At 45.6% G+C, this 14,391-nt stretch overlaps 1 protein-coding gene across 1 annotated transcript in view; it reads left to right on the top strand.

The window, feature by feature from the left end:
- Window positions 1–14,391, top strand: part of LOC139420789 (Rap guanine nucleotide exchange factor (GEF) 6) — a 132,567-nt gene that overhangs the window by 16,682 nt on the left and 101,494 nt on the right. The window contains exons 2-4 of the mRNA XM_071171056.1: window positions 3,102–3,172; window positions 5,315–5,371; window positions 12,185–12,268. Of these exons, the coding sequence (XP_071027157.1) occupies window positions 3,102–3,172; window positions 5,315–5,371; window positions 12,185–12,268 (212 nt within the window). The remainder of the gene's footprint in view (window positions 1–3,101; window positions 3,173–5,314; window positions 5,372–12,184; window positions 12,269–14,391) is intronic.

Raw genomic sequence — 14,391 nt, 5'->3', positions numbered from 1 at the left:
ACTCTTGGCATTCTCTCAACGAGCTTCATGAGGAATGCTTTTCCAACAGTCTTGAAGGAGTTCCCACATATGCTGAGCACTTTTCTTCACTCTGCGGTCCAACTCATCCCATAACCATCTCAATTGGGTTGAGGTCGGGTGATTGTGGATGCCAGGACATCTGATGCAGAATTCCATCACTCTCTTTCTTTGTCAAATAGCCATTACACAGCCTGGAGGTGTGTTTTGGGTCATTGTTTTGGGTCATAGTCCCACTAAACGCAAACCAGATGGGATGGCGTATCGCTGCAGAATGCTGTGGTAGCCATGCTGGTTAGGTGTGCCTTGAATTCTAAATAAATCACGGACGGTGTCACCAGCAAAGCACCATCACACCACCACCTCCTTGCTTCATGGTGGGAACCACACATGCAGAGATCATCCATTCACCTTCTCTGCCTCTCACAAAGACACAAGTTGGAACCAAAAATCTCACATTTGTACTCATCAGAACAAAGGACAGATTTCCACCAGTCTAATGGCCATTGCTTGTGTTTCTTGGCCCAAGCAAGTCTCTTCTTCTTATTGGTGTCCTTTAGTAGTGGTTTCTTTGCAGCAATTCGACCATGAATGCATAATTCACACGGTCTTCTCTGAACAGTTGATATTGAGATGTGTCTGTTGAACTCTGTGAAGCATTTATTTGGACTGCAATCTGAGGTGCAGTTAACTCTAATGAACTTATTCTCTGCTGCAGAGTTAACTATTGGTTTTCCTTTCCTGTAGCGGTCCTCATGAGAGCCAGTTTCATCATGGCGCTTCATGGTTTTTGCGACTGCACTTGAAGAAACTTTCAAAGTTCTTGACATTTTCCGAAATGACTGACCTTCATGTCTTAAAATAATGATGGACTGTCATTTCTCTTTGCTTATTTGAGCTGTTCTTGCCATATTATATCCTTGGTATTTTACAAAATATGGCTATCTTCTGTATACCACCCCTACCTTGTTACAACACAACTGATTAGCTCAAACGCATTAAGAAGGAAATAAATTCTACAAATGAACTTTTAACAAGGCACACCTGTTAATTGAAATGCATTCCAGGTTACTTCCTAATGAAGCTGGTTGAGAGAATGCCAAGAGTGTGCAAAGCTGTCAAAGCAAAGGGTGGCTACTTTGAAGTATCTCAAATATAAAATATATTCTGTTTAACACTTTTTTTGGTTACTACATGACTCCATATGTTATTTCATAGTTTTGATGTCTTCACTATTATTCTACAATGTAGAAAATAGTAAAAATAAAGAAAAACCCTTGAATGAGTAGGTGTGTCCAAACTTTTAACTATTACTGTATAGAAAATACAATATATTTTTGGGCATAGTTGTGGTCAATTTGTTGTGTACAAATAATGATATTCCCCCACCCCCCCCGACCATCTGCTCCGACTAAAATTGGCCCGCAGCTGAATCTAGTTGCCTACCCCTGCTCTAGGTGGACTCCCTCCACCTGTTCTTCCTGATTCTCCCTTTGTTTGAAGTAGAAGGAAGGTGTTTCGAGTGACAGAAACCCTCTTGACTGTCAATCAGCAAATCCTGACTGGCCTCTGGTTTTCAGGCCAGATGAGCTCTCCCAGGAAGTGTTAGCGGAAGTAGAGGCTAATGCTGATGAGCCCCGCCGGCCATGGCTCTGATGCGTTGTTATTCATGGTTAAACCCCATGCACACGTACAGGAGGCCTATGCTGTACACACACACATACACATACACACACAGTCACTCACTTCTACCCCTCTCTGTATTTATTACAGTCTCCTGTGCCACATTCCAGCATTGTCTGGTGTTTTCCTTTTTACTGACTCTGCGTTTTCTGCAGGATCTGTCTTATTCAACACTGAGAAATTATTTTGTGTCCACGGTAGAGCTAATGGGCAAAAATCCCTATTGCGATAAATTGCCCGAATTGCTGTGATAATGATGAGTAAAATGATATGTTTATGACATTATTTTTGTTTTTTTAATATCCTTTAAACTACTACTACAACTGTAATGGTTGTAGCCATCAATTGTCCCATTTAACAATCACCTATATTAGCAAAATGCCTGCGATAAGTGATCGGTATGGTCTGTGTCTGATTTTTTTCGGTTTATCGTCGCAGGTGTATTACACACACACACACACCTGAGTACGGTACACCATGACTCGCTCAGCAAATACCCTAGGATGTCCACAAAGACAATACCCAGAGGTTTAATATTTTCAATGAATTTGTCCCTGAGCAGTCTCAGCTAAGTAGCACTTGCTGTTTTGCTGCCACACACATCGGTGTGTGTGTGTGTGTGCGCTTGCACGCGCTTGGCGGAAGTCACTGAGAGAATGTGCCACACCTGTTAATGTTAGTTGCCCGTAGGCTCAATAGCTCCTCTTGTCCTACCACACCATATGGCCGCATGGAAGTTTCCACATGCGTTCTTCAGGCTTTCTGCTCTTAATGTTTGAACAGCTGTGTTTGATAGTACTCTGTTTTTTAAGGGCTTTGTGTGTCAGCGAGTGCTTGTCGCTCCGGATTAAATTACACAACGGGTCTACGGTAAATTCCTCAAGGAAAATGGACATTCGCTCGTGCCCTTGGTCTGGTTTGCATAGTGCCGAGTTGACACAAGATTCATGTACAAAGGTTAATTTATTCCCTAGTTAAGCAGCCAGAGGCTAATCTTTTTTTAAGAGCGTTGTGCTGCTCTGATATGGGATGGCTGTATGTGTGCTCTGTGTGTCTGTGGAAAAACGGTTGATTGACAGTCATTTGGTAATCCGTACAAATCCTCCAGCGTTTTGAGACTCTTTGGTCAATCCTGACTGAGAGCCTGCGTGCCCAAACATTTGTGCCGTCGTTCAGTACATATCTGAGAGTATTAGGCCTATAGTGTACGTGTGATTTAGGTTTTTAGGTCTCCAGTTCCTGCTTTAGAGTAGAGACCTTTTTGGCAAACCAATCACAGTTGACCCCGAGCTGCATTTTTCAAGTGTTTCAATTGTCAACCAACCTGTGTTGCCTTGCCTCTGGGTGAGGTGAGATGTCTGTTTTTGAACCTTTAAAAAAAAAATGTATCTCGCCTCCAGGACCTGCACACCGTTTACTGTCACCTCTACCACATGGATGTCCTGTCCCACCTCAGGGAGCACCAGCTCAGGTCAGATTTACCTCTCCGTCCAACCATTACACCAAAACACCCACCCTGCTAAAGCTGCCTACTTAGAGTAGGAGCGCTGATCTAGGACCAGTTTGGCCTTTTTTTAAAACATCATGAATGAGATTGGGATTTCTTCATGGTCGGGACGGGGGACCTGATTCTAGATCAGCACTCCTACTCTGATGAGAGGCATTATGAATACAGGCCCAGGTGTGGAAGATGCAACTAGTGTCTGTGACTCATCCACATGACCCTTCCAGTCCAATCTCCTGTTCATACATAGGACAGAGTTGACTTGCGCACCCTGGGGCCGGCGTGCAGGCCAGGCCACGCAGCCATACACCTCTGAGACATTAACCACAACCATTCCACGTAGTCAACACTCGGATATGAGAGTTGTCAGTCTGGTTGTGGTCATGTATGAACTGATCAGTTGGTAGTGTCTGAACTAGTGAGAGAAAATAGATGCAGTTACATATCGGGATATTGTTTCTGACTACATTGTCTTGACAATATCGCAGTATTATTTTTCCGCTAGTCGGCTGTACCTGCAACAAAACTCCAGCGTTCTTTTTTTCCATAGCTTTTTCTCCATCTTCTTTTTAAATAGGGAGGTCATTTTGTTTTCTGCACTTATTTCTCTGACTGATTAAACTACTTATTTCAGGGCTATCTCTTGTCCCTCTTTAGCAGATATGGTGAGTAATGTGTTTGGAACATCAAATTGCAATAAAATCACAGTGTTAAATCGCAATACCTATCATATCGGCACCAAAGTATTGTGATAATATTGTATTGTGAGGTCCCAGGCATTTCTCAGCCCTAATCCGCATAATATAGACCAGTGGCTGTTGCTTAAATTCAACTGAATTTATAAACAAAACTGACTTTATGAACATTTAATGAAAGGCGCCAGAAGGTTCTTTAGATCGGTAGGGTTGAAAAAGTTGGTAGTGTCGTATGAAATGGTACTACAGTATTCTAAAATGTTGGCGTCATAGGTTTCATGACAGTTTGGCACCGCGATATTACTGTGGTGCTGGTATACCAGGCAAAAATACTCACGATAAGATATGTATTGCGATTTCTTACGATTCTATGTGTATTTTGATTTGATACTGTGATTGTTTTCAAATGTATTGTGATTCGATCTTTCAAACATGTTGCTCACCATATGTCTGCTTGAGAGGGACGAGAGTTTTGATCAGTCATAGAAATAAATGTGCTGAAGACAATTTGGCTCCTTATTTAAAAAGATGGAGAACAAAGGTTAAAGTACATCCAACTAGTGCCAAAATAATATTGTGATATTGTCAAAACGATACAATATATTGTTAAAAAATAATATCCCGATATGTAACAGTGGAATTTGTTTCCCCCAAAATTAAACTGAACTGATGATGCATAAACGTGTAATGTATAAAGCTGATAATGTAGGAAACGTATGTATGGACCGATAACGTATGAACTAGTAGTGTCTGAGCTAAGTGTTTTTTCAGGTCGCTAATGTCCAAACAGTGGAGAGAGAAAATTTAATAAAATAAATAAAATAATATAAAATATATAGAGATTTCTTTTGGGGGGGTGGGGTCAGGATGGAAAAACTATTTCAGTGTAGATTGAAACGACTAAAACCAGATATATGTAGAAATGATAACGGGCCTACATATTTTATATATAATCTTTGAAAATCAACAATCACCAAAATAATAGCTAGACAGTCAGGGAGATATGAAAATGAAAACCAAATTAATTTAGCAGTATTGATTTTGTTATTATGTTTGAGCAAAAGAACACAGCGTTATCCATGGCAAAATGTGTAGAATTGTAGGAAATTAGCTTTTAAACTGCAAAAATGTCTCACAGCTCCATGGAGAAATTCAGAATTGTAGGAAATTGGTTTAGAATAGCAGAAAGTTATCTACACCTCCAAAATAGCGACCTCTAAAATGCAATCTAAAATTCAGCCGTGCTGACAGGCCGATCCACGACCATTGCCATGCCCAACACCTACGCCCCTTTTCTGATCCAGAAAAAACCTGTCGTGTGTGTAAATGTTTAATCTATAAAATTGGTAATGTATGAAACTGATAATGTATGAACTCATAGTCGTAATAAAGATGTTGTTTTGTTGTTGTGCAGGTCGATGTGTACCTCAGCCAGGTATGAGAGACACGAAGCTAACCACATCCTGTTCTAGTAAGTGCGTACACACACACACACACACACACACACACACACACACACACACACACACACACACACACACACACACACACACACACACACACAGGAAAACCTAAACATCTGCTTTGCTTCTCTTAAAGAACACTGCTTTCCTTTTCTGTTTGTCTGCAGCATCAAATGCATTTATTGGTTGCGTACACAATTTTGATGATGGTAGTGTCCACCCACTCTGCCCAGGTGATGACATTTCACTTATGTTATAAAATAGATTTTTTACCAAGGCAAATAAGATTCTTCATGTTCTAAATCATTCAGAGGGGTCTTACTTTAACATATCCTTTAACGTTATATCCAAAAAGTCTGGGCATGGGCACAGCTGTGGGTGCTGGTTTTTCGTAACAACTTTTTTAGGATTTTACATTTTGTGGTTGTTGTCTTCAAAGTTGTTTCCGCAGGTCGCAAAAAGTGAAATTCACATGACACATGCTGAATTGAATGTAAAAGGCTTTGAAAATAAAAAACTTGTTGTACGTTCAGTGGTCCGTTGACATTTCAGAGTTGTTTTTGTGAAAGTCTAAAATAACAGTTGCAACTGCAACTCCCGCGCGGACTCGGGAGAGGCGAACGGTCAGGAGCCGTGCGTCCTCCAAAACACAACCCAGCCAAGGCGCACTGATTCTTGACACAATGCCCACTGAACCTGGAAGCCAGCCGCACCGATGTGTCGGAAGAAAACACCGTACACCTGGTGATCGTGTTAGCATGCACAGCGCCTGGCCCGCCGCAGGAGTCACTTGTGTGCGTTGGGACAAGGACATCCCTGCCGGCCAAACCTTCCACTAACCCAGACGACGCTGGGCCATTTGTGCGCCGCCCTGTGGGTCTACCCGGTCGCGGCCGGCTGCAACAGAACCTGGACTCAAACCTAGAATCTCAAGTGGCACAGTGGCACTGCGATGTAGTGCGTTAGACCACTGCGCCACTTGGGAAATACGGAAATATGTAATTTACTTAACTATCCAGACCCTTTGCTATGAGACTTGAAATTGAGCACAGGTGCATCCTGTTTCCGTTGATCATCCTTGAGATGTTTCTACAATTTGATTGGAGTCCAACTATGGTAAATTGAATTGATTGGACATCATTTGGAAAGGCACATACCTGTCTATATAAGCTATAAGGTCCCACAGTTGACAGTGCATGTCAGAACAAAAACCAAGACATGAGGTCGAAGGAATTGTCCATTGAGCTCCGAGACGACAGGTTTGTGTCGAGGCACAGATCTGGGGAAGGGTACCAAAACATTTCTGCAGCAATGAAGGTCCCAAGAACAGTGGCATCCATTATTCCTAAATGGAAGACATTTTGAACCAAGACTCTTCCTAGAGCTGGTCACCTGACCAAACTGAGCAATCGGGGGAGAAGGGCCTTGGCCAGGGAGGTGACCAATAACCCGATGGTCACGCTGACAGAGCTCTAGATTTCCTTTGTGGAGATGGGAGAACCTTCCAGAAGGACAACCATCTCTGCAGCACTACACCAATCAGGCCAGACGGAAGCCGCTCCTCAGTAAAAGGCACATGACAGCCTGCTTGGAGTTTGCTTAAAGGCACCTTAAGACTCTGACCATGAGAAACAAGATTCCCTGGTCTGATGAAACCAAGATTGATCACTTTGGCCTGAATGTCAAGCGTCACGTCTAGGAGAAACCTGGCACCATCCCTACGGTGAAGCATGGCGGTGGCAGCATCATGCTTTGGGGTTGTTTTTCAGCAGCAGGGACTGTGAGACTAGTCAGGATCGAGCGAAAGACAAACGGAGCAAAGTACAGAGAGGTCCTTGATGAAAACCTGCTCCAGAGCGCTCAGGACCTCAGACTGGGGCTACGGTTCACCTTCCAACAAGACAATGACCATAGGCACACAGCCAAGACAATGCAGGAATGGCTTCAGGAGTTTCTGAATGTCCTTCAGTGGGCCAGCCAGAGCCCGGACATGTACCCGATCTAACATCTCTGGAGTGACCTGTGGCTGTGCTGTGCTGCAACGCTCGCCATCCAACCTGGCAGAGCTTGACAGGATCTGCAGAGAATTATGGCAGAAACTCCACAAATATAAGTGTGCCAAGCTTGTAGCATCATACCCAAGAAGACTTTAGTCGAGGCCAAGGTCTGTGAGAGCCAGAAATCTTGCTTGTTTGTAGGTGACCAAATACTTATTTTCCACCATAATTTGCAAATACCCCAAATCCTACAATGTGATTTTCTGGATTTCTTTTTCTCATTTTGTCTGTCATAGTTGAAGTGTACCTATGATGAAAATTACAGGCCTCTCTCATCTTTTTAAGTGGGAGAACTTGCACAATTGGTGGCTGACTAAATAATTTTTTGCCCCACTGTATATACACTACCGGTCAAAAGTTTTAGAACACCACCTACTCATTCAAGGTTTTTAAATTCTAATAAATAAAAAAAATCTACATTGTAGAGTAATGGTGAAGACAAACTATGAAATAACACATGGAATGCTTTTCCAACAGTCTTGAAGGAGTTCCCACATATGCTAAACTTGTTCGCTGCATTTCCTTCACTCTGCAATCCAACTCATCCCAACCATCTCAATTGGGTTGAGGTCGGAGGATTGTGGAGACCAGGTCATCTGATGCAGCGCTCCATCACTTTCTTTCTTGGTAAAATAGCCCTTTCACAGCCTGGACTCATCAGACCAAAGGACAGATTTTTCCCTGTCTGTCTATTGCTTGTGTTTCTTGGCTCCAGCAAGTCTCCTCTTCTTATTGGTGTCCTTTAGTTGTGGTTTCTTTGCAGCAATTGGACCATGAAGGCCTGATTCTCCTCTGAACAGTTGATGTTGAGATGTGTCTGTTACTTGAACTCAAGGGGTTTGAGTACTTTGTGTAGATGCTGTGTATTTGTTTTATTTTATGACTTTATTATTTAATTATTAGTCATTGTCTCATCCATATAGAGCTGCTGCTTATGTTGTCTGCCAAAATCACAATATTAGTAGTTCTTAAAAGTAAATAAGGCATACTTTTATGACTGCTGAATACCAACTAGCAATCATGCATTTTCAGGTAGAGCTACCACTCAAAGCAACTGCTCTCTATTCCTCTCGATCACTTGTCTTCTGTCTCTTCTCTCCGTGTCTGCCGCACACAGACTGGACAAGTAGGCGTGCAATGGATTATGGTCATTGTAGTTAATTACCATGTTTTCTGTGACTGTTACAGTCTGATGGCCTGGAGATGGAAGCTGTTTTTCAGTCTTTCGGTCTCGTCTTTGATGCACTTGTACCGTCTCTGACACTCTCTGTCTTCTAGATGGTAGCAGAGTGAACAGACCGTGGCTCGGGTGGCTAATGAGCACGGTTTCCTTGTCATGTTACCTTTGTTTTGTCTGTTTACCATTTTTACAATTTGGTAATTTAGCAGACACTGTTATGCAGAGCGACTTAGTTAGTGCATTCACCTTAGGATGTCTAGGTGGGACAACCACATATCACACTCATAGCAAGTACATTTTTCCTCAAAGTAGCTATCAGTAAAATCAGCGCATGTAAGGGTGGAAAAAGTAAAGTGCGAATGTTCATGAAAGGCTGTATAGGGAGGGGGGGATGGATGCTAGCTTCGACTCTTAAGCCAGCGGAGTGTGCAGTCGTACTCTACGTATGTAGTATAGCGTGAAGCTGCTGAAGCGAGTCACTGCTTTGAAGTTTGTAGAGAACAACAGGGTGTTGTCCAGGGTCACGCCAAGGTTCTTTGCAATCTGGGAGGGGGACACCGTAATTGTCACCTGTGATGGAGAGGTCGTGGAGCTGGCCGGCCTTCCCCAAGAGGAAGAGCAGCTCCGTCTTGTCGAGGTTGAGCAGAAGTTGGTGGAATGACACCCAAGCTGAGATATTTGCCAGGCACGCAGAGAAGCGTGTCACCTCATGGGTGTCATGAGGAGGGGGAGGGGGGGGGGGAGAGAAAAGCAGTTGCGTGTCATCCGCACAGCAATGATAGGATAGACCAGATGAGGTAATGACGGAGCCGAGTGATTTGATTTGCTAACAGAGCCGGGAGGGGGGGGGGGGCTCCAATAGTGTGAGTACGTGGTGCAGACACAGATTCTCTGCACTTCACCTGCAAGGAGCAGCCTGCCAGGTAGGATGCAATCCAAGAGTGTGCAGAGCCTGAGACTCACAGCCCTGAGAGGGTGGAGGAGGATCTGATGGTTCACGGTGTTGAAGGCAGCGGATACATCTAGGAGGATGAGAACAGATAAGAGAGAGTCAGCTTTGGCAGTGAGGGGAGCCTCTGTGACGAAGAGGAGAGCAGTCGGTTGAGTGACCCGTCTTGACGCCTGACTGGTTAAGGTCAAGAAGATGGTTCTGAGAGCGATAGCGAGAGATTTGGTCAGAGACTGCACGCTCAAGTGTTTTGAACGGAAAATAAAAGATACCGGTCTGCAGTTTCTTGAGGAAGGGACCGACTATGGCCGTTTTGAAGTAAGAGGGGACGTGGTCAGGGATGAGGGAAGTGAGGAATGGGAGGTCTCCAGAGATGGTCTCACCGTACTCTGAATCTGGATTCCTTATGAAATACTAAAGCCCATGTGAACCTGCTAATCAAATCAAATAAAATGTATTTATATAGCCCTTCTTACATCAGCACTGTACAGAAACCCAGCCTAAAACCATAAACAGCAAGCAATGCAGGTGTAGAAGCACGGTGGCTAGGAAAAACTCCCTAGAAAGGCCAAAACCTAGGAAGAAACCTAGAGAGGAACCAGGCTATGAAGGGTGGCCAGTCCTCTTCTGGCTGTGCCGGGTGGAGATAAAACAGAACATGGCCAAGATGTTCAATGTTCATAAATGACCAGCATGGTCAAATAATAATAATCACAGTAGTTGTTGAGGGTGCAGCAAGTCAGCACCTCATGAGTAAATGTCAGTTGGCTTTTCATAGCCGATCATTAAGAGTATCTCTATCGCTCTTACTGTCTCTAGAGAGTTGAAAACAGCAGGTCTGAGACAACTAGCACGTCCGGTGAACAGGTCAGGATTCCATAGCCGCAGGCAGAACAGTTGAAACTGGAGCAGCAGCACGGCCAGGTGGACTGGGGACAGCAAGGAGTCATCACGCCAGTTAGTCCTGAGGCATGGTCCTATGGCTCAGGTCCTCCTCCTCCGAGAGAGAGAATTAGAGAGAGCATACTTAAATTCACACAGGACACCGGATAAGACAGGAGAAGTACTCCAGATATAACAAACTGACCCTAGCCCCCCCGACACATAAACTACTGCAGCATAAATACTGGAGGTTGAGACAGGAGGGGTCAGGAGACACTGTGGCCCCATCCGATGATACCCCCGGACAGTGCCAAACAGGCAGGATATATCCTCACCCACTTTGCCAATGCACAGCCCCCACACCACTCGAGGGATATCTTCAACCACCGACTTACCATCCTGAGACAAGGCCGAGTATAGCCCACAAAGATCTCCGCCACGGCACAACCCAAGGGGGGGCGCCAACCCAGACAGGAAGATTACGTCAGTGACTCAACCCACTGAAGTGACGCACCCCTCCCAGGGACGGCATGGAAGAGCACCAGTGAGCTGTGACTCAGCCCCTATAATAGGGTTAGAGGCAGGGAATCCCAGTGGAGAGAGGGGAACCGGCCAGGCAGAGACAGCAGAGGCGGTTCGTTGCTCCAGAGCCTTTCCGTTCACCTTCACACTCCTGGGCCAGACTACACTCAATCATATGACCTACTGAAGAGATGAGTCTTCAGTAAAGACTTAAAGGTCGAGACCGAGTCAGCGTCTCTCACTTAGATAGGCAGACCATTCCATAAAAAAATTAGCTTTGCCTCTAGCTGTTTGCTTAGAAATTCTAGGGTCAATAAGGAGGCATGCATCTTGTGACCGTAGCGTACCTGTAGGTATGTATGGCAGGACCAAATCGGAAAGATAGGTAGGAGCAAGCCCATGTAATGCTTTTGGTTTAATGTAATGTATTTGGTTTATACATTAGGCTACCGACGTATATGTACCTTTTATTGTAATTCAACTTTACCCTCCTCCATCCATATTGCATCTGTTAATAGGGCTGCCCCCTGCTGCATATTCCCTCTCTGAGGAGGACACTTGAGACGCTACTGCCTGTCCTCACGGTAGACGGTTAATGAAGTGCCCTATTTGGACAGAATATCAACAGGACTATCGAGGCCATGCAAGTGGATTTCTTCAAGGCAATTCAGCCTCTACTTAAACGATGCTAATGCATCTACTGTACCACCTCAAGCAACGTTCAAGACTTGTTTGTAGGGCCCAGATTTTTTTTACCCTGTTGAGGAACAATTCAGGGCCTCTCCTTTTCAAATATAATGCACATGTGATGTCACCATGCAGACGTGTCCATAAACGGCAATATGTAGACCAGGGATCATCAGCTAGATTCAGCTGCGGGACAATTTGTTTTCTGGAGGGGATGGTCGGGAGGTCGGAACATAATTACAAATCATTTGTCCTCTGCAAATTGACTGTAAGAAGCCCCCAAACATATGTTTGACTAAAACCTAATCATTTCAAGCCTTGCTTACATTTGTATACGATCACTCTCTCTTATATGCATGGGAATACTTGAACACATTTCTTATATGTCCAAGAAATGAAAATTCCACACCCTGGAATTTGTATTTTATTTACATTTGCTCAGAAAACTTGGGGGGCCAAATAAAACCACCCGTGGGGGCCACCAGTTGGGGAACCCTGATGTAGACTAACACAATGTTCCTTGTAATCTTGTCCCCCCCTACAGCCAAGACAGCCTCGCCACATGTTGGTACATCCTCCTCTCCGGCTCAGTCTTCGTCAAGGAGCACATGTACTTGGCTAGATGCTGGTAGGTACCATCTATCGTCCATTGATCATCACACAGCCTCTTCACACAGACACAGACTGACTGGATGGGGTAAGGAGAGAGGCCGCGGCGTCCGAATGTCACCCTAGTCCCTAATGTAGTGCACTACTTTTGACCAGGTTCCATAGGGTGCTGGTGAAAAGTAGTGCACTATATAGGGAAATAGGGTGCCATTTGGGACGCTACCAGAAGGGGGTTAGACCACCGGCCTGTCTGGCCGAAGGCAGCAGCAAGCGGCGGTGTGCTTCAGATCTGTGTGGGCTTTGATAAGATGGCTTGTGATGAAGTGTCTGTTTTGTAGAGCAAGGAGTGAGCTCTGAACCGAGTGGGTTCTGCTACAGTTCACTGGCTTGTCTGTCAGGGCGAGGAGAGAGCCGGACAGACACACGTCTCTTTCTAACACATACATGCACACTTTCTCACGGTCTCACTCACTCTCTCTGTCTCACACACACGTTAAGTAGGGATCATGTCTTTTTGATGCAGTGCAGCTTTGAGGCAAGTGTGAGATTCCTTTAGCACCACATGGCTATAATGACTGCAGCCACTGATAATGAGGGGTGCACGCGTGTGCGTGCGTGTTGCTGATTTGAGTACAGATGTCTCGGACACAGAGACACCAGCCAGGCCCATTTTCACTGCTTTATTAATGCTTTTCTCTTCCTGCCCTGGTCGGTCTCTTCAACATAGACCCCCCGCCCAGCATTGAAACACAAGGCTTTTGAAATATAATTTGCACATGGTACCACTTCCTCTACCCTACTGCACAGAATAAATCAGATTTGAAGCATTGAGGATGACACAAATGGGAAATGGGGACAAAAAACATTGAAAATCACTCTGTGTGAAGCTGAATCTGCATATTGGCAGCAATTGGGCGCGCATGAGGTGACTGCCATGTGCTTCAGTGCAGAAGGAGAAGGTGGGCAACCACGACTGCCTTGAAGAGATATTGAAGTGTGTGTGTCCGTGTGTTTCTGCCCGCGTGTGTGAATGTGTACGTGTGTGTGTGACTGTGCATGTAGGCCTATGCGTGACTGTGCGCATCTGTGCGCGTTCCTGTGCGGGGCAGTTGATGACAGACAGAGCAGAGCGGTGGGGTTGGGGTGCTGCCTCTGCAGGGGTCTATGGGGTTGTTGGGGCTAGGAGGGCAGTGAGCAGGGGGAAGGGAAGAGGGCGGTGGGGTTATGGTGCTGCCTCTGCAGGGTTCCATGGGGTTGTTGGGGCTAGGAGGGCAGTGAGCAGGGGGAAGGGAAGAGGGCGGTGGGGTTATGGTGCTGCCTCTGCAGGGTTCCATGGGGTTGTTGGGGCTAGGAGGGCAGTGAGCAGGGGGAAGGGAAGAGGGCGGTGGGGTTATGGTGCTGCCTCTGCAGGGTTCCATGGGGTTGTTGGGGCTAGGAGGGCAGTGAGCAGGGGGAAGGGAAGAGGGCGGTGGGGTTATGGTGCTGCCTCTGCAGGGTTCCATGGGGTTGTTGGGGCTAGGAGGGCAGTGAGCAGGGGGAAGGGAAGAGGGCGGTGGGGTTGGGGTGCTGCCTCTGCAGGGGTCCATGGGGTTGTTGGGGCTAGGAGGGCAGTGAGCAGGGGGAAGGGAAGAGGGCGGTGGGGAATGCGGAACTCCTGGCAGGACTGGGAATGGCCATGTGTTCCTGAGCAGCATGTAGCCCAGAAGCATATCCAGGCAGGAAATGAGCACACACACAGAACACACACACACACACACACACACACACACGCCCTGGAGCCATCGGACACACAGACCAGAGAGAGAAACGCACTCCGTCCCTTAGAAAAGACTCAAGCCCACAATGACTCGCCTCCTCTTCCCACTGGATCTCTAAACAGACTGGACTTGGATTTACAACAGTTTGGGTCGAGACCTGTACGATTCTATTTACTTACAAAACAATTGAGGATATGCTGGATATGATCTCCCCTCAAAGAGACCCAGAGAAGCAGATCTGTACGTAGCTGTTTGTCAGGTTAGTGTTTACGTGTTCCTCCCTCGTTTTTATTGTTCTGTTAGTAGTTGAGCCCTAGGACTTGGAGTCGTGGATGCATGCCTTAGTAAGTCATTAAGGAGCTTTTTAACTCCCCCCTCTCTGCTT

This window comes from Oncorhynchus clarkii, chromosome 12, assembly GCF_045791955.1.
Source record: "Oncorhynchus clarkii lewisi isolate Uvic-CL-2024 chromosome 12, UVic_Ocla_1.0, whole genome shotgun sequence".
In the NCBI taxonomy this organism is placed as follows: Eukaryota; Metazoa; Chordata; class Actinopteri; order Salmoniformes; family Salmonidae; genus Oncorhynchus; species Oncorhynchus clarkii.
This window is presented reverse-complemented; position numbering and strand designations above follow the sequence as displayed.